This window comes from Gorilla gorilla, chromosome 1 (assembly GCF_029281585.2).
Source record: "Gorilla gorilla gorilla isolate KB3781 chromosome 1, NHGRI_mGorGor1-v2.1_pri, whole genome shotgun sequence".
Lineage (NCBI taxonomy): Eukaryota > Metazoa > Chordata > Mammalia > Primates > Hominidae > Gorilla > Gorilla gorilla.
Window position 1 is genome coordinate 72,718,608 of NC_073224.2, and position 27,406 is coordinate 72,746,013.

At 41.0% G+C, this 27,406-nt stretch overlaps 1 protein-coding gene across 4 annotated transcripts in view; it reads left to right on the forward strand.

The window, feature by feature from the left end:
* Window positions 1-2,968: 2,968 nt before the first annotated feature.
* COLGALT2 (collagen beta(1-O)galactosyltransferase 2) overlaps window positions 2,969-27,406 on the forward strand; it is a 108,000-nt gene continuing 83,562 nt past the window's right edge. The window contains exon 1 of one of the 4 annotated variants that reach the window (XM_055367360.2): window positions 2,969-3,660. In XM_055367360.2, the coding sequence (XP_055223335.1) occupies window positions 3,398-3,660 (263 nt within the window). In that variant the 5' untranslated portion in view covers window positions 2,969-3,397. The remainder of the gene's footprint in view (window positions 3,661-27,406) is intronic. The other 3 variants (XM_004028039.5, XM_019027822.4, XM_019027831.4) reach the window with 3 other exon arrangements.

Genomic DNA, 27,406 nt, shown 5'->3' on the forward strand with positions numbered 1-27,406 from the left:
AAGAGCATTATAAGCAATGAATATTTTAAAATATAATTGGCTTTTATTTTTAAATTAGTTTTTTTTTTCAAATTAACTGTCTTATAACATCAATCCTATGCGGGGGGAAAACATCCAAATTCACATTACTGATTTCTGAAGAACTTATGAAACAAATCTGTTAGTAAGATGGGGACTTAATTTTTCCCCGGCTTCCCCTCCACTGCCTCCCAACCATATTTACAATGATCTTCTACTGTTGCATACCGTGTTATTACCTTAATATTCTCAGTCACTAAATGAGCACTCAATTAAAAGTTTTAAATAGGTGTTTTGTAGGTTATGTGGCTGGGAAACCCTTGATTTCATCTACAGAGCAGAGCAGGTTGTAGTTATTTTAAGAGAACTCCATGGAGCCGATTTCATTATAATGTCATTAGAGACCATACAGGTTTAGATGCTTCATCTTTCTTTGAAAAAATAGACTCAGATAAGCTGTGGACTTTAGGTAACTGTATTAGTCTGTCCTCACGCTGTGAATAAAGACATAGCTGAGATTGGGTAATTTATAAAGAAAAAGAAGTTTAGTGGACTCACAGTTCCACATAGCTGGGGAGGCCTCACAATCATGGCAGAAGGCAAAGGAGGAGCAAAGACACACCTTACATGGCAGCAGGCAAGGGAGCATGTGCAGGGGAACTGCCCTTTATAAAACCATCAGATCTTGTGAGGCATATTCACTATCACGAGACTAGCATGGGAAAAACCTGCCCCCATGATTCAATTACGTCCAACGACACGTGGGGATTATGGGAGCTATAATTCGATATGAGATTTGGGTGGGGACACAGGCAGACCATATCAGTAACAGAAGGAAAATAAGACAGAAATGTGGTTGCCTAGCTTCAAACTCCCTCTGTTTGCAGTGAAGTGAACAAATGATAACTATCAAACCAAGTTTGGCTAAGGAGTGTGGATTTTAGTATTGAAAGATGAGTGGGACATAGTTCAAGAAAGGGAAACAAGAAAGACAAAACAACATGGAGATTGTCTGGACCTTTCTAACAGTCCCATCACTACCTCCCTTGTGGAAATGACCACATCTTCCTCTATCCCTTCACTGTAGCTGGTACATCTGTTACAGTACTTCTAACAGATGTTTAACGCTCAGTCTTCCCTACAAGACTGTGAGCCCCTTGAAAGTGGGAACAATTCCTGAAAATGGATGGAGGGGAAGGAAATGTCTGTAGGCCATTTGATAAAAAAAAATGAAGATTAGAGAAGAGATTAGAGCAGAAGACATAGATTTTGAGGATATAACCCCAGGAGACCATATGGAGTGGGAAGACTAGCACACTATAGGAAGGCACACAGTGAAGGGGCTTGGCTCAGAGACAAGTAGTATCAGAGGAGATCTAGGATGGGAGATTATGTAATCGAAGTCCAGGAAGGTGAGAACGGAAGAGTTTACTGAATCTGCCAATGCTAAGGCCATCTGTTGGTTTTGCAGAACAGTGGGGAGGGCTGACGCCTTACTGCACTGTGGTGGGAAAGATGGGAGATGAAGAAGTGGAGAATACAAGTATAGATCTCTCTTCCAAGGAGCTTGGTCAAGCAAAGGGATGACTAGAAGAAGACACAGGATTTTTTTAAAGCTTTTCTTTCTTTTTTTTTTTTTAACGGATAAGAGAAGACTGACCAAGTATTTAGCTTGAGAGAAAGGAGTTGATAGAGATCAATTGAAGATTCAGTAGAGAGTGGAATGATAGAGAAAAATCATGGGCTAGAAAGGGAGACCTCTCCCTTTCTAGTCTGTGATCAAAGACCCTGTCGTGAGGAGGCACCTGCAAGTAAGAAAGGTCTTGGTAGGGATGCTAGTTGGAGACAGTGGTGTTGAGGGAGTTGGATGAAGGAGGTGATATACTTCAAAAGACAGTAGGGAAGACTTCTAATAGTTGCTGAGAAGGATTGATAACAACTAATAAAAAGACTATGGGACAGACCTGAGGGTGAGTTGGGATTGGAGATCATGAATGTGCACTGGCACCAAAACATCCTCCATACTTATCTATCAAAGGCTACACAATATATCTTCAAAACTAAATATCCAGCCGAGCATGGTGGCTGATGCCTGTAATCGCAACACTTTGGGAGGCCGAGGTGGGCAGATCACTTGAGCCCAGAAGTTCCAGAGCAGCCTGGGCAAAATGGTGAAAACCCGTCTCTACAAAAAAAAAAAAAAAAAAAAAAAATTAACTAGGCGTGGTGATGGACACCTGTGGCCCCAGCTACTCGGGAGGCTGAGGTGGGAGGATTGCTTGAGCCCAGGAGGTCGAGGCTGCAGTGAACTGTGATCGTGCCTCTGCACTCCAGCCCCGGCAACAGAGTGAGGCCCTGTCTCAAAAAAAAAAAAAAAAAAAAAAAAAGTAAATCTCCTTTAGCAGTGTATGCCGGCAGTTTCATTTTATGTACTAATTGTGTTCTTCCTTCACCCCTTCTTTTCTTCCTTATCTCTTCTCTGCTCTCCAACATGCGCGAATTTTCCCTCTTTGTTACTCTATCATATTGGCTTATTACGGAAAAAGAAAACCAGCTAAGTGAATTTATTCTTTCACAGCCCTCCTGTGAGGAGGCTTACTGGGTTCACAGTAGAGTGAGGCTTCAGGACAGTGTCTCCCAAGGGCTTTCTTTTATTTTGGGGGGTCTGATCTGGCTCCAAAATTCTCCAAGTCTTCAAACTTTGTGTTATTGGGTGTCTACTCAGTCAAGAATGAATTTCAGAAGTTGAGTATATAAGAAAATACGACATGCTGCCTTTGCGGTGGTTAAACAAGTGTTTGTCATAATCGTGAATAGTTGGGGAGACTTTTCATTTTAGAACTCTACTCAGTCAATAGGTGCATTATGAAAACTGGATACATTGCATCACTGTGAAGGGCTTCAGTCTGCGGTTTGCAAAAGCAGAATAAATTTTCTTGGGGTTGTACCGTTATGTACACACACACACACACACACACACACACACACGCTCATTGGCAGACAGGGCCACACCTCGCGGCTCTAGGGAAGGCCACAGACCTCAGCTGTACGAGCGGAACCTGGACTAGAGGAACTTTCCGCAGGACTCAGGGCACACAGCCCCTCGGCCACTACTGTCTGCGAGCCCGAGGCGCAGGGGAGCGCCAGCGGCTGCAGGTACGCTGCGCACCCGCATTAGGGCCTGGGCGGTGCAGCGGCGGCGGGAGGGTCCTGGGAACCGCAGCCGCCGAGGCCAGTGTGTGAGCCGGCCGGCCGCGGCAAGCCGCATCCCCCGGCCGCCCCTCGCAGCCCCTTGCTCCCCGGCAGCCGCCGCCGCCCTCAGGCAGCCCAGCCGGGCGCTCGCGGCAGGACCTCCCCGCCGCCCGCCTCGGCCCGGAACATGGCTGCGCGCCCTGCCGCCACCCTCGCCTGGTCGCTACTGCTCCTCTCCTCAGCCCTGCTCCGCGAAGGCTGCCGAGCGCGCTTCGTCGCCGAGCGGGACTCGGAGGACGACGGAGAGGAGCCGGTGGTTTTCCCGGAGTCGCCCCTGCAGAGCCCCACGGTGCTCGTGGCGGTCCTCGCCCGCAACGCGGCGCACACGCTGCCGCACTTCCTCGGCTGCCTGGAGCGGCTGGACTACCCCAAGAGCAGGATGGCCATCTGGTGAGCGCGCACGGGCCCCGGGCCGCCGCGGCGGGACGCGGGGGCGGCCTGCCCAGCGCGGACAGCGCCCGGAGCAGCAGCTGCAGGGCGAGGGAGCCGCTGGAGGGGCGGGGGGGAGGGGGGCACGCGGAAAATCTGGCGCACACACCCCCTCGCTGCCCGCGCCGGTGGCTGGCGGATCGGGCGGTCAGGCTGCGGAGGGACGCGCGGGTCAGTGTGCGCAGAGGGTGCTGATGGGGAGAACCGGACCGCTGGAGCTCTGGAGGGTAGCCTGCGAAAATTGGGCGGCTTTGTCCCACAAGGGGCATGGGGGACACCCCTCAAGGGGACTTTCAGTTCCCTCCCTTTTAACTCTCGAGGTTTCCTCTTTCCCCACCTCATACTGCTAGCCCTGACGTGAGGGGATAGGGTGCCTGTCGCCGTATTCCCATGTAGATACGACAGATGGAACGTAACTGCGGTTGGCCAGGGGCTCCGCAGTGGCTGGGGCGCCGGAGTGCGCTGCTCTGACTTTCCGGTGCCAGGCTCCTGCTCCAGGCTGGAAATGTGCTCCTAGCTCTCCTAGGGGGACCTGGACCTAGGGGTGGAGATTGGGCGGAGCCCGCGGAGTGTGCCCAACCATGGCACCACCGTGGGCCTGGTCTCCTGCGAGCGCTCCGGGCTGTCCCTGCCAGTGCATCGGGGTTCCACGTTCCGGGGAGAGACGAAGACGCCCTGGGAAAGATAAACAGCCAAGTTTTGTCCCCGGAGGAAAGAAGCTTGGACCTGGTCTCTGTGTCTGCTGCGGGGAGGGCCAGGGGATCAGTGCGGGTGGCTGCCTGCCCCACCTTGTAGAACTTGGTCGTCTCGCACCTTTTATAAACGCGAGGATCCGAGGGCGAGAAGTTAGTTGGTGGCCAGGTTAGCCGCTGAGTGGGTTGTGGAGGACAAGGAGGTGGATGCTGGCCAGGGGAGTTGTGCTGTCAGGTAGGTACTCGGACAAGAAGACTCTGGCCCCTTGAGGAAGACAGAGCCCAGGTCACTCTGGAGCAATTTCTGTCTTGTGTTGATAAAGGGAGCTGTTCTCAGGCGAGACACATCCTTAAAGCAGCGGTTGGGCAAAGAGAGGAAGAGGAGTAAAAGCAGCAGCTAGAATTGGCAGCCTCAGAGTACCTGGTGGGAGAGGTGCAAAGGTGCGAAAGCAAACATGTGATATAGTACAGCTCTGTGCTGTACACTGCTTTACTATACACCCTGCCATACGTGACCGCCTGGCGGAGAAGGGCATATTATGTGGAAAGAGAGCACTAGGACAGCCAGGCTTTAAACCAGAAGGAAGGATTTTTTTTTTTAACCACTTCGGTACCAAAAGAAATTCACACATATCAGTTACCTTAGTTGTTGTTGTTTTTTAAAGAGATATTTTAAAATATGGTTTTGATCTTTATGCACGATTTAGTTTTTTAAAACGTTACAGTATTTACCATAAGAAGTTGGTGAGTGGTGAAGCAGGTGTCAGGCACATGTTTTGCTACCTGATTTAGAGACATTACCTCTTTTTATCATACAGTAAACTTTTAAGAGGATACTATGATGTTTATTTTGCAAAGAAAGAGACAGACTTGCATCAGTTCAGTAAGTCACTTAAAGTCACAGAATTAATAAATGGTGAAACTGGAATTTGAACCCAAGGCCACCCTAAAAAGGCAGGGAACATGATATAAACAAAATTTACATAAGCCTATAATCTACAAATTAGGAGACTTGAGTTGTTTATTACTAGTTTGATATGTGATTTGGGGCTGGTTGCTTGGGATCCATAGGCATCAGTTGCCTCATCAGTAGAACGAGGGAGTTGGAATAAATGATTTCAAAAATTCTTTATGGCTCTTGAATTCCGTAGATTTTGCAATATAATTAAGATCAACCAGCATCAATGTACATCCTAAGTTCCCTGTAAGTTCCAGATGGTATGGACACTGGTGTCTTACTTAGATGAGAGAATTCCAGTTCTGCATAGACCTTTGAAATCTGTTGTCTTTTATGTCCAACATTGGCAGGTTAAGCAAGAAGTGCAAGGCCATGCTTGCATCAGTCATTGAAGACTCTTCTTTGAAAAATCTTGGTTCTGTCTTTAAAACATTGTGTAATTCTTTAGGTAACAATAATACAAATCCCAGTTTCTAAATAGTTCTTTTCAGCTCACAAAGGAGCTGTAAAGAACCTTTGGAAATAACTTTCATGCACTGTTAACTCATTTGATTCTTACTACCATTCTGTGAAGAAATAAAATTATCTCTATTTCCCAGAAGAAGAAATGTGTTTAAAGTGATTGACTTACTCAAAATTACATTTATTTATAAATTCCACACATAATAATAAGAGCTCGTGGTTCTTCTAAGAACTTCACATTCATTTTCTGGTTTAAGCTTCAAAATGACCCTATCAGATATGCACTGTTATTATACCACTTTACGGGTGACAGAACTGAGGTACAGAGAGGCTGTACAAGCATATTCTTCTAATGCATTTTTTAAAATAAGAACCAGCCAGATCAGGGCTGAAAAAAAGTGTATTTAGATATGTGTGTTTTTTTTACAGATAAATGTGATTCATTTTATTGGGCAGTGTAAGGTGATCTGAATGGCTTTTAAAGGGTTTGGGGAAGAACCAAACGATTTATAAATCAGATTGGGGCAGTTGTATGGATATAGATGGCTTCTTGATGAGTGGACACTTAGTTTGAACTCAGTTTTGAAGGAAGAGTAAAAATCAACTGAAACCTGGGAAAGAAGGATGGCTCTAGAAAAAGGGATCAGCAAGGCAAAAAACAAGCAAAAAAAAAAAAAAAAAAGATAATAGGGCATCAACCAGAGTTTTCTCTCAGGGAGTTCAAGTGGGTGGCAGGTCTAATGACTGCAAGTCTCCAAACGGATTGTATTGTACCATAGAATCTCTTTGGAAATGCTGACTTCTGGTCTGGCCCTAGGAGAATATTTGGCTGGGAAGCTTATGAGATATAACACTCTGATGGGAGGTGGTACCTCCGTTTAGGATGTTGCAGATTTGAGGTGCTTCTGCCGATTGCTTGCCTCTAGTTTCTCATTCCCAAGCTCTATGCAACATTCCAAGATGCCAAACTGATTAGTATCCATTCTGCAAAGCCAGCACATGCTGATGTCAAAAATGGCTGTGAGCTACCCAGAACTTCGTAAAATAGAACCACAGTGAATACAGAGCCACACAGAATTCAGCTTCCTCTGAATCTGATCACAATAACTCACTCTGTGCAGACTCACTCTTCTCATTCATCCACTCACGGGCTAGAGGAGCATCTGATTTCTGTCCCAGATGGGTCAGTGAGAGACCTGGCTTATTGATCACATTCAGACTCCCCTGTTATGTGATAATTTTTCTCACTTTAAGTTCTGGACCAGATGTGCACTGCACATACAGATGAAATGAGTATCATCAAATTGACCTGGAAGATACTGTTGTTGAAGAATGTCTGCAGTTATCTCAGTCAGCATCAAGTTTATTCAGATTAGTCTGAACAAAGGAAAATTTATATTTTAGAGATACTTTGTGTAAGCAAAAAGGAAAGCTTTTTACATTTACCTGTCTGATCTCAAAATCCACCAAACTAATTGTTTTCCTTCAAATATCACAATCCTGTGATAAGGACCTAAGGAAGATATCTATTTCATGTGTCCTAAAACCTGCACTAAGGTTTAGGGAATTGGGAATATGCTGAGATGAAGGGAACTGTGAGGCATTGTGACAAGTGGCAGTGTACTTCAGTGGGTTCTCCTTAATTCAGTGGAGCCACGAGCAAGTAGCCTTAGCAACAGAGGGAAGGCTGACCTCATCCTCCTTAAACCTATGATTAGGGAGAGTGGGGCCAAGTACCATGACAGTGAAAACTGAAGCATGGCGCAGGGAAAAACATTTGCCCCAGATGAAACATTAAGTTTTTCTTTTGGAGAGCCTGTTGTTGCTTGTGGGAAGACAGTTGGGATTCACAGAGTCTGTGCAGGCACAAGGCAGTAACTGCTATGTAATTACAGAAAGATTTGGGCATTTTGTTTGGCAGAGTTTTGAAAAGTAACATACTAAATTGGGAACCACTTTATGGATTTTTAAATAAAGAGAGGAGCTTCTGTTGACATAAACATAAACAGTGATGAGCTGGGGGATGGTCCTAACATTTTGCATACTACTTTATTTCTGCATTGTTTGGGGATTATCTTGAATTTATCTCCACATTTTAATGTCCAATCAGTAGCATTTTCATAATTGTTTAACTAGAAATACTAATATACTTTGTGTTTATAAACTGTTCCAAACTAGTATCAGTGACATTTTTCAGCACCAGTGGTAAGAATGATGTCATATTTTATCATTACACTCTTGATATTAAATGTTGTATGTTATCCCTACAGATAGAAGTTTTGGTTTATGGCTGAAAAAGCAGATGATGCCTTAGGCCCCTTCTGTCTGTTAGTCTGTTTTCCTCACCTTTTTCCTCCTTTCCTCATTTTCCCAATCTGGTAGTTTAGCGTGGAGGGCATCAACCAGAGTTGGAGGAAGAAATATACAAGCTTAGGGTCAGATAGACTAGAGCATAAATCTTCTGTGTGATTGTGGGCACATCAGTAAACCTCTAAGACATAGCTGCCTTATCTTCAAATAACTAATAGTAACACCTGTCTCAAAGAGTTATTGTTACAAGTAAATGATATAAGGTATGCACAGTGTCTTTTACATAAATGCTACTAACAATGATAGTTGCTATTTCTTTTGAATCTTTTCCTTTTTCTCCTGTCTCCTTTACCTTTACCTTTCAAAATCAAGATTTTAAAAAATCTTCAAATGGAAATTTGTTTAGTTTCTTCTTTCCAACAACAACAAAAAATATTAGTATAGGAAACTAACATTTATCTGGATGCAGTGGCTCATGCCTGTAATCCTAGCACTTTGAGGGGCCGAGGTGGGCAGATTTCTTAAGCCGAGGAGTTCAAGACCAGCCTGGGCAACATGGTGAAACTCCATCTCTACAAGAAATGTAAAAATCATCCAGGCACGATGGCATGCACCTATAGTCCCAGCTACTTGGGAGACTGAGGTGGGTGGATTGCTTGAACCTAGGAGGTGGAGGTTGCAGCAAGCCAAGATTGAGCACTATGCTTCTTCCTGGGCAACACAGCGAGACCCTGTCTCAAAAGAAAAGAAAAAGGAAAAGGTAAGGGAAGGGAAAAATAAAGAACTAAGGAAGGAAGGAAGGAAGGAAGGAAGGATACATTCATGGAGGCACTGTTCTAGACACTTTGGTATCAAAACTGATTTACTCCAGACAACAACCCTAGGTGGGAGATGCCATTACATTCTACTCTATCGCTTTACACAGAAGGAAACCGAGGCACAGAGAATATAAATAACTTGCCTGAGGTCACTAGGCTAATGCATGGTGGAGCCAGGATGTGACCCAGGCAGCTAATGTTGCAGACCGAGTACAGATGGTCTGCTTAAGATCGTGAAAAGACCAATTAGTTCTAGTTTTTGCTTCTGTCGGTTGACCCAACTTGGGAAGATAAGAATGCTAGTGTTTCTTTCAAATAAGAATTGTCATTTCCACTTGAATGATGCAAGGGTCTTAGTGGTTCTCTTCCGCTGTCTTGATAATTTCATCACTTAGTTCAGGCACTTTTTAGTGAACTCTAATCTGTTTTGGTATATTTCATAGGGACAGATTATGACTAAAATGTGGGTTGTACATAAATTTGCAGGTCACTTGCTGTGATCATAGCTACATAACAGTAGAAAGAAATTTCTCAAGTATTATTAGTGGCAAATGATTAAGGTGGCTCTAATCATACACGTATTGGCTACATTTTCAGTTCATATTGGTAAAATAGAGATTCCATTTTTCAGGCTTTTTAATCAGTAGTCTTAGATTTGGTTGTCCCCTAAATTCAGCTTCATTCCAAATGACTGAAGAAATTATCAATCCACCCTGCAACCTCCAATTTCAAAATATGATTGGAGCTCAGAATATTTCCTTTGGGTAAAAACTGAAGTGACTAATAAATGACACCAATCCTGTTGTTCCAGTTATGACAGCTTAACTACAGAATTAGAAAGAATGCCTAAGCTGCCCTGGTTTTATTATATTGAGTTCCATGATGAGGCATCTAAAGCACAGGGCAGTTAAGAGATTCCCATGGTGATTATGGAATGAGATAACTGATTTCTAGATTTTTAATCCTGTGTAGCTGTTTTAATGCTGATTATTTTATAATGAATATCCTTCTTGGTTTAAAGGAGCATGGGGAGTATTTTAAGCAGAGTTTGGTTTTCTCAGATCTGTTTTTAGCTCCTTTATCCAAGTGATTAGGCCAGGGAGTTTCTTTGTGACTCCAAATACATAAGCATGTGCTTCTTAAGTTCCTTTTGCTTGTCTGTTTCTGGTGGTCATAGGAATGAACAATGAATGCCTTGTAACTGAGAAGCCTGCTGGTTGTCCCTTGGTTCTTTTTCCAACACTTAAACATGCACTTGGGTCATATTGCTGTGTGGCACCATCTCCAAGTCTATGGCACAGTATAGTAGGACCATTATAAGGCTTATATAGGACTATAGTAGGACAATAATAAGTCTTGTTTCTGCATATTTCTTGACATAGCATAACGACATACAGTAAAGTCTGAAAGAAAATCATTAGCCTATGGTATGGCCACTACACCTATTCCCCAGTTACCATATCATGAAGAACTTTTACCATATGTGTTTAAATTATAGCTATTATTCATCAGGAATTACAAAATGTATGTATTCTATGTTTTGACATTTTTATTTCAAAAGAGTGACTTGTTCATTTAATTGCATTTAATTGATATGTTGTTAGCATATCAAAAATTGTTAATTTTTAAAAATTTGAATCCCTTAGGGTCTTTATGGATTTTTAATAGTACTTCAGTTATTTTAAGAATTTGCTTTTCTGACTTTTTTAAATGGGAAAGTAATATACTCGCATAATAATTTTTTAAAAAAAAAGTATGGTTGGGAATATCATAAAAAGTAAATCTCCCATCTACTCTATACCACCTGCCAGTGACCAATATTAACACTTTCTTTCGTATTTTTCTAGAAACTTTCTATACATGTACATATATCCTTTTCATTTTAACCCAAATATGAGTGTTTTACATATCCAGTTCTGGATAAGTGTGATATTTTAAAATCCATCTCTCCATCCCATGTTCTTTAAACACTGCCAGCCTATCTACAGCCATGCCCTGGGTGGCACAATAAAAGCCAGCTTCATATAACACCTGTTCCAGGCAGGTACTCTGAAGGCCTCTCTGATAACACCTATCCTGCTCTCTTGTCCTTGTCTCTCTGGCCTCTAGAAGGTCTGGCCCTAATAAAAAAAACTTTTTGATGAGGTGTAATATTTATCCAAAAGTTCATATATCATAAATGTATAACTTGATAACTTTTCACACACAAAACATGCCATGTAACCAGCACCTGACCTTGCCAGGCCTGGATTCATACACAGCAACTATTGTTGGAGCTGAGTAGCTGCTGTCCCCTGGATTTTGTCCAGGCAGCCCAGTCCCCATCAGACCCACACTGTGTGCACTTGCAGTTAGTCCCCGCTGTCTTTCTTTGACTTGACTTGCCTGACCCATGTTGACATTTGGGTGGTGAGCTTTGCTCCCACCTCAGGCTGCTGAAGGAACCCCAGGACCCAAGCAGTAACTGCTTTGGGGAACCAGCAGGCTTGGCAAGCTGCCAGCGAGTGACCTAGTGGTAAAAGGATCAGGATTGTATTACTTTTCCCTTAGCTCTCTACTCCTCTGGTAGGAAAGCTGTGCATTAATGTTCATAAAAATAAAAAAGAATCTCATTATAGGTAATAATTGAAAAGTCAGGTAGAATATAAATAGAGTGGCTGTAATTAATTTGCTGGAACTTTCTGTAGTTCAGATCCGTGAAAATGCAGCCTTTGTGGTAGGTGACATTAGCCAAGTCTCTTGCATGAATTAAACCTCAGATTTGGCTGCAGGGCGTTTCTTTTCCTCTCTAGGAGCACCATACAGAAATCCTTTCAGAGTTAGACTTTGAATAATAGCTCTGTGACATCTTGCCAGGGCTGACTTTGTAACGTGTTTCACTTAATTGAAGCAACAATTATTATTTTAGTTGTTTGTCAAATTCAGCAAGCTAAGGCCTGTCCCCTGACTTGTTGGTTTAACTGATAAGATTTTGTTCCTCTGCAAACATAATGCAAAATAATCTCCTTCCCTCCAGTGTTTTCTGGTTAATGTTTGAAGACATCTTAGAAGATATATCTTTCAGAAACACAAATAATAACATAAATAATGATCTTGGAATAGTGATCTTGGGCTGTATACCCCCAAAAGTATGGTAGAAGATGAGTCTGGGACAAGCTGCTGAGCTGAAGCATTTTCATGAGTACCTGATTTCATTCACACATTGGCTTTATTGGAATAGTTCATTACCTTCCAGGTTGAATCACTTCAAGACCTATTGAGGGATACATCAGGCTGCAGAGAGGAGGTTCCTTACATAGAGCTTTCCCCATTTGGACTGCCAAGCCCAAAGTGCATACAATTGCTGCCAAGAGGGAAGTAGGACTGTTTCTTTCCAGTCCCTTTTCTTTCTGAGAGTGATTGTATATGTTTTGGAGATGGGGAGGGCAGTGGTGAAGGCAAGTATCTCATTCTCACAAGAGAGAGACATAACTCTAAGACAGGAGAGTCTGTGGAGGTACATTGATTGGTGTTCTCCCTGAAAGCCATATTAAGTGAGAAACTGCTGCATTTTATAGTCTTGGGAAAGGTAGAATTTTCTAGAGACTAACAGTAGAACTTAAATTCTTGGGATAGTTGTGAAAAGTGTGGTTGTAGACATTTGGGGCCATGGCATTCCCGACACGGAGTCCCTTGCTGGACTAATAGACTGTTTTTTAGTTTCTTGGTTGCCAGCCAGCCCCATAATCCTGTCTCAGCACCACACACCACAATGATTATGGTTTACACCTGCCAAGATAGTGGAAAGTTGCTGCCAAGTGGAATCAGGATTTTTCATGTCATCACTGCACCATTGAACAGTAAGCTTATATGCAGCTTCCACGCCACTGCTTTCCTTGTGCTAGAAACAGGTTGGGCGGAAGAGTATTCAGACAGTCAGACCATCTCTTGTGTTGCAAATGGATTTTGTGGAATTGGCATGTAAGGCTTGAAACAGCCAGCGTATGAAAATATTTTAGAAAAGTACAAGCCTCTTCTCTGCCTTTCCTCAATCTTGTTAGATTTTAATAAGATTTACTGGGTACATTGGTTTCCATTGTAAGCTTTTTATTTAGCAAGACAAACTATGGATTTCTAAAACAATGGATTTTTAAAATGTTACATCCTTTTATTTATTCCACCATCACTGATTGTCTATGTGGATAAATCCAGGTAATCATGTTGAAATTAGTAATTGAGGTGGCCTAAAAGTGACTTGTCCCCATTGGTCTAGTTCGTTGTCCATGAGTGGACATGGTCCTTACCATTGTTCTGCCAACCCTTTAGTGTAAGGCTGCTGGATTCAACTCGTGTTTCCCAAATACAGGTTCAGAGGCCAGTTGCATCACAATACCTGGAGCATTTGTTAGATACATGGATTTCTGGGGCCCATTTCAGTCACATTCATCAGATGGTCCACAGCGGGGTCCTAGGAATTGGTGTGTTAAGCATGTACATAAGTGATTTGGATGCACTTCTTCTTGGTTTGGGAACTGCAGAAGATGAGCTCCTAGAAGGCTATGTATGCACTTAAAGTACAGATCATGGGATTTTCAGAGTTTGGAAAGTTGGCATACTCTGGAATATTCTAGACTTCAGATTCCAGATGCTTAAACCATCAAAAAGACCAAGGGGTTTTCTTATTAAGAGAAGTAGTAATGTACAGGATTACATAGGAGAAACCCAGCCAGGCATGCATCATTTGTGTTTTTTGTTATTATTATTAAGTCAAGCACATATGTTCCGTCTCCATCTAATAGTGACTATTTTTTTAAAAAGATTTTTTAAAAGACAGTGCCCCAAATGTTTTACCCACTGTATGAAGCTCCTTGCACTGGGGCTCAGTATAAAACGACACTCCCTCACACTCTTTCTTTAGTGTATCTTACACAATGAGTTCATTAAGCCTTTAGTATTGCAGAAGAAAAATTACCTATTAATGAACATCTTATAATAGAGTACAGGGAAATCAAACCAGTGCATTTCTTTAAACTAAGTAGAATTCATTTGAGCCACTTCAGTCCTTATATTCCCTAATCTTGGTTTCTTTGTTTCTTGTATTTAATTTTCTTTGATTTTTCCCGTTGGCATACCATTAAAAACTCCTCCCCTCATTTGTGACAAATGTAAACAGTCTACTAAATTAGCCTGTTTTTAGTAGCTGGCAGTTCAGCCTTAACTACATGATATTACAAAGTCCCTAACCCTGGTGTCTTCACTAGCTATGAACTCAAAATATGGCTTTTTAGAAATTCACACAGTTCTGTTCTGCTATACAGAGGATTGTTCTGAGTTTGTTGCTGCTGCACAACAAATATTTTTTAAGAAGTTGATATAGCAGCATTATTATAACTGCATGTACAGCAGCCTCCTGTGGGGAAGATTGCAACTCAGTTGTTAAGTCTTACATGGTTCCATACCCTATTTTCTTGTGCTCTTTTGGTGACAGGGCAAAAATTCTACAATAAAGTTCTTAAGTTTATGCATCCACTTTATTTTTGTATCTTTTATCCTTCTCAAAAATGTGAACTGCATACCACAGCTTAGCACATCACACCAAGAAAACAACAATCACCTGGAGATGAAGTGAGGCTGGTGGCAGTGGGGTCTCCAGGACAGTTTCCTCTAGCCAAAAGCAGCCTCTTTCATTTTTCCCTAGTGTGCAAATATGCTATCTGTGTTGTCCTGTGAAAGGTCTTGGAAGCATTGCTCATGCTAGGCTGCTTTGAGCAAGTCACTTAGTTTCTCGTGTAACATAAGGGAAATGTGCTAAAATTGTGCTTTTCAAATGCAGCCACTTATTGGAATCATTTGATGATCCAGGGCAATTGACGTATTTTGAAAACTTCCCAAAGGGTGGTAATATGCAGTCTTGCTTGAAAATCTCTAGATGAGATGTTCTCTGAGTCCTTTCCTGACCTAACACTTTCCTCTTCATGGGGATAACCATATCTGAAGAATGTTCACATAACTGCATAATCGATGCTTCCTGGACCCTCAGCCCAACTTTAGATCTCTGGGGGGTGGCTTTAAAAAATCCTTTTCTAGGAAGCTCGTGGTATTTTATCCTGTTTTATACTGTGCGAAAGGTGTTTGCTAAGAGTGTTGTCTCCTTGGGAAGGCACGTGCTCGATGATGACTGAACTCCCAAGGAACGTGGCAACATGAGAGCTAGCCTTGCAATGGCATATATTGGACCTTCTTATGAAGGAGCTATGTGCACCAGGTAGAGAAGCAGCAGCTGCCCAGGAGGTCCTTCCTTTGGCACACAGATGGTTGCCTCTTGGCTAAGGGAGCTGAATATATCAAGACTTCTGAGCACATCTAGCCAGGCTCTGGCCAGCTCAGGATTCCTTCCTACAGTATGTGTTTTGGTGTGTTGCCCAGGTTTGCTTTTAGGTTTCCTATTTCATACTGGTATAGGGCTTCTAATCCTCTCTGGGTATTGAATTTCTGATGTTACTTCTAATGGCTTTGGAGTTTAGCTTCTTTTGTTTCCAGATTTGCATAAACAGTGCTGCCTTTGTCCCCTGGTCTTGACCCAGCTTCAAAGCTTTGACGGGCATCAAAGACACACTGGATCCTCATTTCTTAGGCATCAGATGGCAGCAATGCCAGCAGGTGACTGAAGGTGATAGCCCTACTTTTGGGCCAGTTTTCTGTCTCTCAGTCAGAAAAGATTAGGTTACATTCTGCCAAGTCCTCTGACAATGGTTCTGAATCTTAACAGCTTTCATAATGCCTGTGCAAATACCATTGAACTAAAGGGGAACTGCTGGTGTTTGTCTAAAGTGGAAAGGGCAGTAACTCCCTAATATTTGCTGAACTCTCCTTGCCCTATGAGAGGCAGATTATTAAGTGTCCCTCTGGAAAGCATGGAACCTCCAAGCCCATTGGCCAGACTTTGCTACTGATAATCTTCTTGTGAGGCCCAAAACCTCATTTTCCCATGCATCTTATCAAAATAACAGCAGTAGTAGAACTATCAGTTGTCTATGCGTGGATTGTCAGTATGTTGGGTATATAGAAGCCAGTTTTGATAACAGGTCAGCTTGGTCCAATCATCCAACAAACCCTTGAGCTGTATCTCTGTCTCTGTGTTGCCTAATACTTGTATGTTTAGAGAACGGAGCCTAATTTTTATCTCCGCTCAGAAAAAAAAAAAAAAAAAAAAAAAAAAAAGCTGAGGCTGGGTGTGGTGGTTCACACCTGCAGTCCCAGAACTTTGGGAGGCCAAGGCAGGCAGAACACTAAGGTCAAGAGTTTGAGACCAATCTGACCAACATGGTGAAACCCCATCTCTACTAAAATACAAAAATTAGCCGGGTGTGGTGACGGGCACCTGTAATCTCAGCTACTCGGGAGGCTGAGGCAGGAGAATCGCTTGAACCCAGGAGATGAAGGTTGCAGTGAGCCGAGATCATGCCACTGCACTCCAGCCTGGGCGACAGAGTAAGACTCTGTCAAAAAAAAAAAAGAAAAAGAAAAAGAAAAAAGCTGAAAGGTATTCAGCAACATTCCATACAGAGCATTCCAGTACCAGTAATATCTGATTTCTTAACTGCTCTTTTGCATTGTCTATGTCATGTACCACTGTATTTTCAAATTTTCTTGAATTCTTTGCCTTGCCTTGCCCTCCTACCTGTACAATGAGGGTTGCATAGGCTAATCTTTCAAGACTTTTCTAGCCACCACATGCTATGTATTTGAAGTTCCACCACTAATGCCATGAAAAATGAAACAACTCACGCTATTGCCACATTATTTAAGACGGCATTTTGAGCTTTTTTCCTTTATTTTTACTTAGATTTGACTTCTTCTGTAGTTTTGACTTATCCATGTCTCAAATCCTTGGTGATTAGACTGATGATTCATATCTATATAAAAATTGTAAAAACTTATTTGCCCTCTAACCTGAGTGAAAATGCTATCTTTTTTCATGAACAACAGAAGCAAAAAAAGGCTGTGATGAGAAGAAAAAAAGCCCAGAGAATTATGTCAGAACTATGTCAGAGGAGATAGTTCCAGGTCTGAAAACTAGGAAATCTATTGCTGTTGACTCTAGGAGTGGAATATTTGCAGCATAAGTGTACGTGTTGCAGGTATTTGGTTAGATTTAACTTTTATCATATATGCAAAATAAGTAAGTGCAAGTCTTCCCTAGAATGCTTCCGGCACCGCCCCCCCCCCCCCCACACGCACTTTTGGAGAAAGCAAAAACAGCAGTTTGACATTTGCCATTGTGATGGGAAACGATATGTGTGTTTGTTATTTGCAAAAGTTACTGGTGTTTTTTGCTCAGTCTGCTGTGTAAGGAAAGCAGCCTGCATTTGCACTTTGGAGGTTAGAAGAACCTGCCAGTTGGAATTCAAGTCTCACCAAGCTAGTGGATTATTACACTGAAGTGATAGCTCCTCCTATGGAAAGGCTTTACTTCACAGTAGTGTCATTATATAGAAATACTAAACATTGGCAATGCCTTCAGAGGCCAAAAGCATGAGTGCCATGAAAGGTCCTTGTAACATGAAGCTGGTTGGGGCTACCTCCCTCCTTGCTGACACTTTAGGAGCAAAACAAAAGTCAAAGGAAGTAGAGATATGGGAGACTGAAAATCACTTGTCTCCTGAGTTTGAGTTTATATGCTACAGAAAAATCAAAATCAAGAAGGCAAAAACTTTCTTTTTCAAGGAGTCTTCCCCTTAGTAACTCTTTGACTTACACTAGGGGTTTAGTTTCTAAAATCAAACGCTTCCCTTTCCAAGCTATAACTAATAAATAAAAAAGCACATCCTTCTGCTAGGTCAGAATTATCTCGAGAAAATACTGCTCTTTGGCTGACTCCCTCATCCCTCTCCAGTCTTGGCTATTCAGCTGATACTCTCCAGCTGTAGGCCAGCTGCCTTGTTTCCCTGAAATGTGGTGCCAGCTGTTTTGAGTTTCTTAAGGAAGGTTTATCTTGGGTGCATTGGTAACACTAGGGCTCAAGCATGAAAGCATAAAATGCCCTAATGAGTTTTCACTTTGATATCATAGTCAATGTGATTTAATGGACTGAGGGTGAAACTATTTCTGCCCTGAGGCAAAACAGATTTTGAAGCTTTTCTCTCTCTTCTTTGTAATAGAGTATCTGAGATTTAGTGTTGCTTCCCCTAATCTATATATCAGTTGTCAAGTATTAGATAACAAATTGCCTTTGTGTTCTACAGCTTTGAGCCAGAAAGCAACAGTTTCCCTTATTATTTTGATGTCAAAGGAGCAGAAGAACCATACTCTGTGTTTTACCTTCTGAAATAATTTCTCCTGAATTGATTTTTTGGAGTGAATTTAGAGTTCTCATTTTTATTTAAATTTCACTCCTACTTGTACTAACATCGTTTATTTGGCTCCATTTTCACCCTTCTAATTATTTTCTTTCTGTGTTTCCAAACAGGCATTTTTCTAGGTAAATCTTAAGGCTTCTCACATTGGGGATCAAGTTTCCAACACATGAACTTTGGGGGACACATTCAAGCCAGAGGAGTCACTAAAAAGAAATTAATACTTTCTTCAGGCTCCTTAGTTAATTTATTGATGGATTGATCTATTTATTTATTCATGTAATTAGTTTTAGTCGTTGTAGTAGAAATTCAACTGTCTTATCTGAAATAATTGGGAGAAGGTGTTCTTCCTTTCACCTTGTACAGAATGATTATGACTTAAAAAATCCAGACAGATAATTCTTGTCTTCAGCAACTTTACAAATATATTTGCCTTCCTTAGTTTTTGAGCCCTAAGACGATAAGGGTTACACATGGCTACAGCCTGCAGTTAAGTTTACTCTGGGTGCCAGAATAATACAGTATCCTTTCCAGACCCCTGAACAATCAACTGTTAACAAGTGAGATCATTTTTGGTAGAAGAATTGCATATGTCATTGTCTCAAAAGAGACATGGGCTGCAAATCCTGTCTGGGGACTTGCTTCCAAATACTTGTTCAAACTCCTCCCAGCTTTGTCTGCACTTGGCATTAATCCCACGTTGACATTCAAAGAGCTTGAGTGCTGCACATTCTCAACTAAATAGATCGTAAAACAAAACCAGTAACTTGTTATTAAATACATAGTGAAGGGGGCAGTAGTCATTTTATTATTCTTTTCATTTATTCTGTCACTGTCTTAGTCTGTTTTGTGCTGCTATAACAGAATACCACAGACCGGGTAATAATTTATAATGAACAGAATTCTTTGGCTCATGGTTCTGGAGGCTGGGAGTCCAAAACTGAGGGGCTGGCATCTGGTGACGGCCTTTTTGCTACATCATTCTATGGTGGTAGGGCAAGAAAGGGTGAGAGAGAACAAGAGAGGCCAAACTTGTCCTTTTATAAGGAACTCGCTCTCATGATAACAAACCCCCTCATTCAATAACAATAGCAGTCCACTCATGAGGGCAGAGCTCAAGTCCCACTTACCTCTTGAATGTCCCACCTCCCAACGTTACCACATTGGGGGATCAAGTTTCCAACACATGAACTTTGGGGGACACGTTCAAACCATATAAGTCACTAAAAAGAAATTCATACTTTCTTCAAATGCCTTAGAAAAGTAGAAAGCTTTAATGAGTTTTTTCAAGTCCTTTAAATGTTGAAGTAGTGTATAAAAATACAAGGTTTTGGAACCTCAAAGGCTTGCTTTTTTAACAGTGAACTGTAACAGCACCAACCTCTCCCGATGGACCCAGTGATCCTTGCCTCCTGGTATTCACTCCTATAGTCTCGTCCCATGCTGAATCATGTGACTTGACAGGATAGGCAGAAGTGAGATCCTGTGACTTCTCAGGCCAGATTATAAACGGCACTTCAGTGTCTGCTATGGATTGCTTGCTCTGGGGAATGCCAGCCCCCATGCCATGAGAACATCCAAACAGTCCCAAGCAGAGGCCCACATAGAGAGAAACTAAGGCTTGCAACCAACAGCCAGCACTGCATCTAAGTACAACCTCATGAGAGACTCCAAGCAAGAATGTCATAAGGGCTTGACCCATACAATCTAAGAACATAATAAATGTTACTGTTTGAGATGCTGGTGGTACAGATGTAGACCCTGCTCTCACAGAGTTTATGGTGCACTGGGAAAGACAGATGATACACAAATAAATAAACAAAAAAGATGATTTCAAAAGATGTGTTAAGGAGAAAGTAAACCAGAATAATGGGGTAGAGCTCTGATAGGAGAGTACACTGTATATAATGTGTTCAGAGAAAGGCTTTTTGAGAAGGTGCTATTTGAGCCCCAAGGCCTGAATGATGAGAAAGAGCCATCTTGTCAAGATGTAGAGGAGGGGAGGAATGGAGAAAGGGGAAAACAACAAAGGTTTGTGTGGCTGAGTCTTTTTTGGACTTAGGTCAGATTTGCCTTCAGAATAGCATGCGATTCTTTGAGCTTCTTGAGAGAAATATGGTCAGTTTTCAATATCATCAACAACAGTATATAGTATTTTTTCATTTTAATTCTTACAATCCATTTAACTGTATTATTCAACATCTACCAGTTAGTGGAATGAAATATTATTTGCTCTGTTAACTCTTGTTTATTATATTAGCAAATCTGCTACCTTAACATCCTCTGCATCCTTATTTCACAGTGGAATATTCTCAACTTTTTCTTGGCTCTTCTGTCATCAATGGCAGTGTCATTACTAATAGGATTCGGGGGCAGGGGCAGTATTTATGAAAAAATGCTTTATTTGAAAATAACAAAATTAGACAAAACATACCACTCAGACAATAAATGAAGACTTTCTACGCTGCCATCCAATAAGTCTAAAAACCAGGCGAGTGCTGGACACCAATAGATCTGCATTTATCTCTTCTCTTACTTACAGCACAGGTTAGGAGTTTTGGAAGGACCTGCTAAATTTACAGCATGCATCACTGCGTTTTAGGTGAATTTTTTGCTGTTCCCTTATGCTTCGCCTTGTTTTCTTTAGGCATGGAGCAAACATATGCAGAAATATATAGATCAGTGTTTTGGATCCTGCTCTGCATCTTCCCACAGAAATCATTTGAATACTGTCCACTTTTGATGTTTCTGTTTCCTTGGTTGACGTCACAGCACATCTCATCTTGAATAAAAAGAGCGTTTCTCAGATTGGCACTGGGCTAAACAGAGCAATTTGTTTTGGGTTTGCTTCAGTTTGTACTTAAGTTCTGAGTCTCAACAATGGAGTGTTATTCCTCTGAAAAGCTCTTCTATCATTTTCAATTCTTTGAGGCTTTGGTTTCTGCATCTCCTAAAATAGGAATGAGGCCACCAAACATAAAAATGTGTATTAAGAACAATCTGCTTTAGTTGAATATTTATTTTCTATTTAATCTAGTTCATCAGTTAACATAACAGAGAACTTTGTCAGGCCCAAGTATAGGTAAAGGGTACTCATTACTGATTTAAAATGAGAAACCCCATAAATCAATATTTGAGCTATGTTTCCTGCATAAACCCATTAGTTCTGTCCTGAGGAAAAGTCTCAATGCGTAATTATTTCAAACCAGTGAGCTCATAGCTGTCTGCTTGGCACAGCTCAACTCTGGTTTCTTCATGAAAAATAAGATAACTGCCAGGATTTTTTCTGTCTCCTACCTGAGCCCTCACAAGTACTGCTTTTCACCTCAGTGGACTTCGATTCTTTAAGTCAATGGTATTTATTGTGCCTCCCATAGAGTACAACCAAGAAGTGAGTTGCTATTGAGAAGCCAAAAATTGGAATAGAAAGCAATGATTTATTTCTCTTTGAAAGGAGAGGCACATTTTTAGGGACCATGAGAAAGGTCCTCAGCCGTTCAAATTCAAGTGTTGAAACTCAAGATGTTTGCAAGTCTAATCTCTAATAAAACACGAATTATAATCTGGTTTGCTTTAGGCAGATGTATGGTCCCATGATGAACCCCATTTGATTTTTAAAACGCTTCCCCTCCTTCCCTGCATTTGGCATTTTTACTGCTTGCTACTGGCAGGAAATATTTCTTCCTTCTCAGTTTATTCTGATCCCTGTTGTCTGGAGAATCTTGCAGCATACTAATTTATGACTTTGAAAGATTGTATATTCATTTATGTAGAGGCTTCTGTGTCAAATTTGACTCTAAAATACCTCATGCTTTCTCACTTATTTTGTGCAGTATTACCTATTACTTAATAAATATTTAGATTTTCAAGGTAAAAAAAGAATTTGTATAGTCTGAAAAAAGTTTATAGTGTTCCTAGATTTTATTAGCAATGAAAAAATTTCCTATGAATAAAATTATTGGTAAGATTTGTTTTCCATTTTGTTTACTTTGCTTCTGAAGATGTTTTGAAACCTTGATTTCTGGGAATGGAATTCTTTATGTGCTTCCTAGGAAAGGAAATATAACACACCAGTTAGAACAATTAATACTAGAAAAGAAACATTCTTCTTCCTCCTAAAATACTATAGGGCAACAAATCACCTACCCCACCCCAACCGCATTTCAAATATAGTGAGATGGGAAGAGGTAGTATTCCATCTGTACAAGTTAAATCTCTCAGATATATTTTTTTTTTCTTTTTGAAACAGGGCCTAACTGTGCTTCCCAGGATGAAGTGCAGTGGCATGATCATAGCCCACTGCAGCCTCGAGCTTTTGGTCAGATACAATTTTTAAAAAGTAGTTTTGTTGTTTTCAAATATATACAGTTATTTAGGGTAATAATAAAATTAGGAAATTAGCTTTAACTAACATGACAATTGTGTCTGCTTAATGTCTTTATTGTTTGTTGGTATATGAATTATTCTTCTAACCAATTTGTTATGTAGTATCCTGCAATTTATAACATCTTTTGCTTAATAATGAAAGCTAATATTTGTTAAACATTTACTGTTTACCAAGCATTATGATAATGGTTCCCATGAATTAACTCATTCTGAGCTCACAACAGCCCTGTGAAACACATATTAGTACTAGTAGCCTCATCTCACTAAGGGGAAACTGAAGTTCAGACAAATTAAGACTTTTCCGGAGTGCCATGCTTAGGACAAAACAGTGACCTGCCCAGGCCCAGAAGTGGTTAACTGTGACGCTAATGAAGCTTGCACTTTAGTCTGCCTGCTCCAGGGGCCCATCGCAATGTATTCACATTTGTTTTGGTAAAATCTGTGAAAAGAAATATTTTATAAGCAATTGGCTAAGACCACTTAGCCAACTTCCCCTCTATCATACTTCTTGTTTTGGGTGGCACTGGAGTGGCCCTGGACGTATCTGTGATCTGGTTGAGGGGAAGTTAACTTGGGGATGCATTTAGTTTGCAGTCGGTGGAATAATGCGGCTTATAGTTACTTCCATATGTAGGTTATTACTCTTGTGGTTCACTTGACACGTGGGAAAGGACCAAAGGCTCTGCTGTCTGGCTGGTATCAGAAGTAATTGAGGGCCGGAGGAGAAACAACAATTGAAACTTGTCTCGGGAAAATACTTCCAATCATCAGACATGAAAAATTTCAAGTGAATGACTTAATTCTCTCTATGCCTTGTCAAAACAAAACTGCCAGAAACATACTTGATAATGCAGTGAATACAATTTAATATAATTATAAGTACATCAGATGCATTTCTTTTTTGCTATAAAAATCACATGAATTAGAAGATATCAGGATTGCTGTGTTTGAAGAGCACAAACTTGTGGTAGTACTATGAACAGAGAGTATGTCCAAGTACATAACATTTTATACATTACAGCACCTTAGGTTAGACTGTGTTCTAGCAGATCAAATGCATGTAGCCTGACAAAGTTTGGCGGTTCCATTTGAAATGGCACATAACACTGTTATCAACACAGTGAAATGGCTTGAAACTTTTCTAAACTGTTAGTAAAACCAAGTTTCAATCAACTTTGGTTGAGGGAAGACTAAATTGTATTGCTTTTCTTTCTATACAAAAAGATGTAGATATTTGCTATATGAAGAGGTTGAGAGTATATAAACAACAATATAAGGAAGTAAATTAACAGCAGTATGTCAGGCAGTTAACTAATAAAATATTTTTCTGAGTTTTGAATGCTTGTGGCATTACTCAGCTTTTAAAAATATTATAATTTCTTTTCTCATTTTGAACAAATAGTTACTTTATATATTTTTATATAAAAAGTTCACTTTTGAAATTTAATTTTACATTTGGAATTTTGTATCCTTTTTCTTAAAATGGGTTCCCCCAGGTTATATAAGCTTCCAGCCCCACAAAAGCTAGATTCAATCCTGCCTAGGTCTTTAGCTTTAAAACACAGCACCTGCCTGCTGCCCCACCCAATGCCACTTGAGTGGTAGAAATATTCCTTTTGAAAACTTGTTTTTACTTTTTATTACCTCACACACCAGCTGTTCTTTTAAAGTTCTATGTTAGTGCTTTCTGAATTAATGAAGTTTAGCCTTAACACTGAAATCTCGGTGCTGATAAAATTAGCATGCCTAAATTTGTAGTTATACATAGTATTTTAACACCCACATTTATTTCCCACAATAAAATGCTTTGCAAACATTCCATATGGCTGCTTTTGCCGCATTGACTTAGACAATTCTTAGCATGAGAAGTCCCACTCCAGATTTGCTATATAATTTTTACTGAATCTTTGGTGTAATTCAGTGAATGATAAAAATTTTAGTGACTGATAATTTATAATCAAAGTGAAAAATTCTAAATCATTTTGACTCTGAGATAAATTTAATAACTAAGGGTTATAGTGCATGAAAAACTCATTCTGTCACATTTTATTAACTGTGTATGGCCTCAGAAACCACTATGTGTCTATAAATAAAGCCACCCATGACAGTTTGATGCCTGGAGTAAGAATTCATTTTTATAGCATCACCTTTGACATTTTAACTTCTTCAGCATATTCATTAAAGCTAATAGTGACTGTCAATAAATTACAGTGAATTAGAATATCTAATATTTAATAATTGCCACATCTATGGCATCTACAGCTGGGACTTAGGGACTCCTTATAGTTTCACGTAGATAGCTTTTTACTCAATTTACCAAATTCTCTACACCACAAGGTGTTCTGTGAACTCCCTGGCTTATCATCTGGCACTAAATCATCACCTCTCCACATCAGCCCCACAGTTCCTTCTAGAGCATCTTCTCTAACTTTCAACAGAAGAACATCATGGCAGAGGGCCAGGGATCTGCTGCGTGGGATCTCAGAACTTAGAATACTCCATAGGTACCTACACAGGGAGAGTGAGCACAACAGTCTACATTTCACCAAATTAGAAGATGTGCAAACATGCGGAGACATTCTTTCATTTATTCATTCACTACAGATATCAAGAATGTCTCTAATGGTGGGAATTGGACTCTCAGAGTGAGTAAAATACTGCATTTCTCCCCTTGGGAAGCCCAGCATCACAAAAGAAGCACAGTGGGTTGAGGAACAAGGCACTGTTCTGAGAGCCTGGGGGCAATGAGATGAGGTTGGCAACGTTGGTTAGAGCACCTGGTCATGGTAGCCAGACCTAAAAGCAACAGGATAGATGTGTATTTACCTTACATTCACATAGAATATCCCTCTATAACAAACCTTCAGCTCTCATTCTGCCATGTTCCCTACAATCTGATCTGATCTTCTTTAAGACCCTCTTGATACTTTACTTGCTACCAAAGTTTCCTTTGGTCTTCAGTTCCTTCTAGCGTGGACCAATTGCAAATATCTGAGATTCCCTTCCTCTGGCATCTTTTTTTTTACCCACTAGAAAAAGCCCAGTCCCAGATCCGTCCTCCTGCAGTCTCTAGTTCTGAGGACTGTTCATCCCCCAGCCCCATGTCTGTGTTAATTTTGTCATACGGGGTGAATCCCTCCACCCTCAAGTGGGCCCTCAGCTGCCCACTGATCTTTCTGTTTCCCTTGTAAAGCTTGCTATTTACTCTTCTAGATATACTTACTTCATCATTTCCACGGACATTTTCAGTAGATCACCTTGCTTCTGAATTCATCAATAAAACTAAATCTAGTGGATGAAAATTATTTCAATTTTGTGACCTCTTCTACTCCTGTTCTTCTGGAAGAGAGATTTCATCCTGTCTAAAGTAAACTTCTCATTTTTACTCTGAATCTCATCCTTTTCCTTGACCCATCCTCCCAGTAGCCTTTGCCTCATCTTCTTCCCTTGTTTAGAATTAATTCAACAGATATTTATTTATTACTTGTTGATATTATACCTCAGGATACAACAGAGAATGAGGCACAGTGCCAGCCTTCAAGGACTTAGAGTCAAACTTCTTGAGAGAATGGTCGACATTTGCCAGTTTTGCATTCTCATTTGCATTCATTTCTCATCTGGTTTCCATAATCGAGTTTCCACACTCACCACTCCACTGAAAGTTTCCTTGCCAAGATCACCATTTAATGAGTAAACCCCCTCATTAAATCCAGTGTCACTTTGACTTCACTTTCTCTTCAGTCCCCTTTCTGCTGCATTCAATCATGTGGACCAGTTTCCTTTTTTATAACAGTGCCTTCGCTCAGATCCATGGTTCCACCTTCCTAATTTTCTTCTTACCTTGCTGTCTTCCCTTTGGCTTACTCATTTCTCACTACGTGTTTCTTAAAAGTGGTGTTCCCCTGGGATCTAGATTTGGCTTTCTTTTCGTTGGAAAACCTCACCTCAAGTAGTCTGGTCCGTTCCTGTAGCTTCAGTTACCAAATGTATGCCTATGACTCCCAACTCTCTATTCTCTCCCTGATGGTGTCTCTCCAGCTCAAGACCTAGAGATCTCCTGACATTTTCATGTGAATGGTCCAGAGATTCCTCTAACTTATTTCTCAGACTGATCTCTCCACTTTCTCATTCCTTTTCTCAACCAGCTCTGTCTCCTATATTCCCACCACCATGCAAGCATTTGCCCAAAACAGAAACATGGACCTCTCCCCCATCATCCATATCAAGTTATTAATCAGTTTTTGTCAGTCGTTCCTACTTAATCCTCTAGAATTTTTTCGCTTTTTCCTATCTGTTCTGCCACTGCCTTAGTTCAAGTCACCGCCATCTCCCATTTCCTAATGGATTGCTCTGCCCCTCTGTTTTACCACCCCCCCCCCCACCAACAATTCATCCATTATACACACTGGAAGCTACATGACCTTTCTTTAGGTAAAACTTGGCCATATTACTCCCAAACCTTCAAAGACCTTTGAGGGTAAAATCCGTATACCTTGGAATGGCATGCAAGGCCCTTCAAGATACAAGGGTTCTGCCAGTTTCTCCCGCCCCGTCCTTCCCCATTCTTCCCTCATGCTGCAATCATGTTGAACTGCCTTCCACAGGGCCACAACTCTCTCTGGCCTCTGGACCTTTATAAATGCTCTTTTTTAGATTCAGACTACCTCTCCACACCACTTGCCTATTTTTTAAGGTTTGTAACAGACCACACCTTCTTTGAGTAGATTCTTGCAGGTATTGAAATCT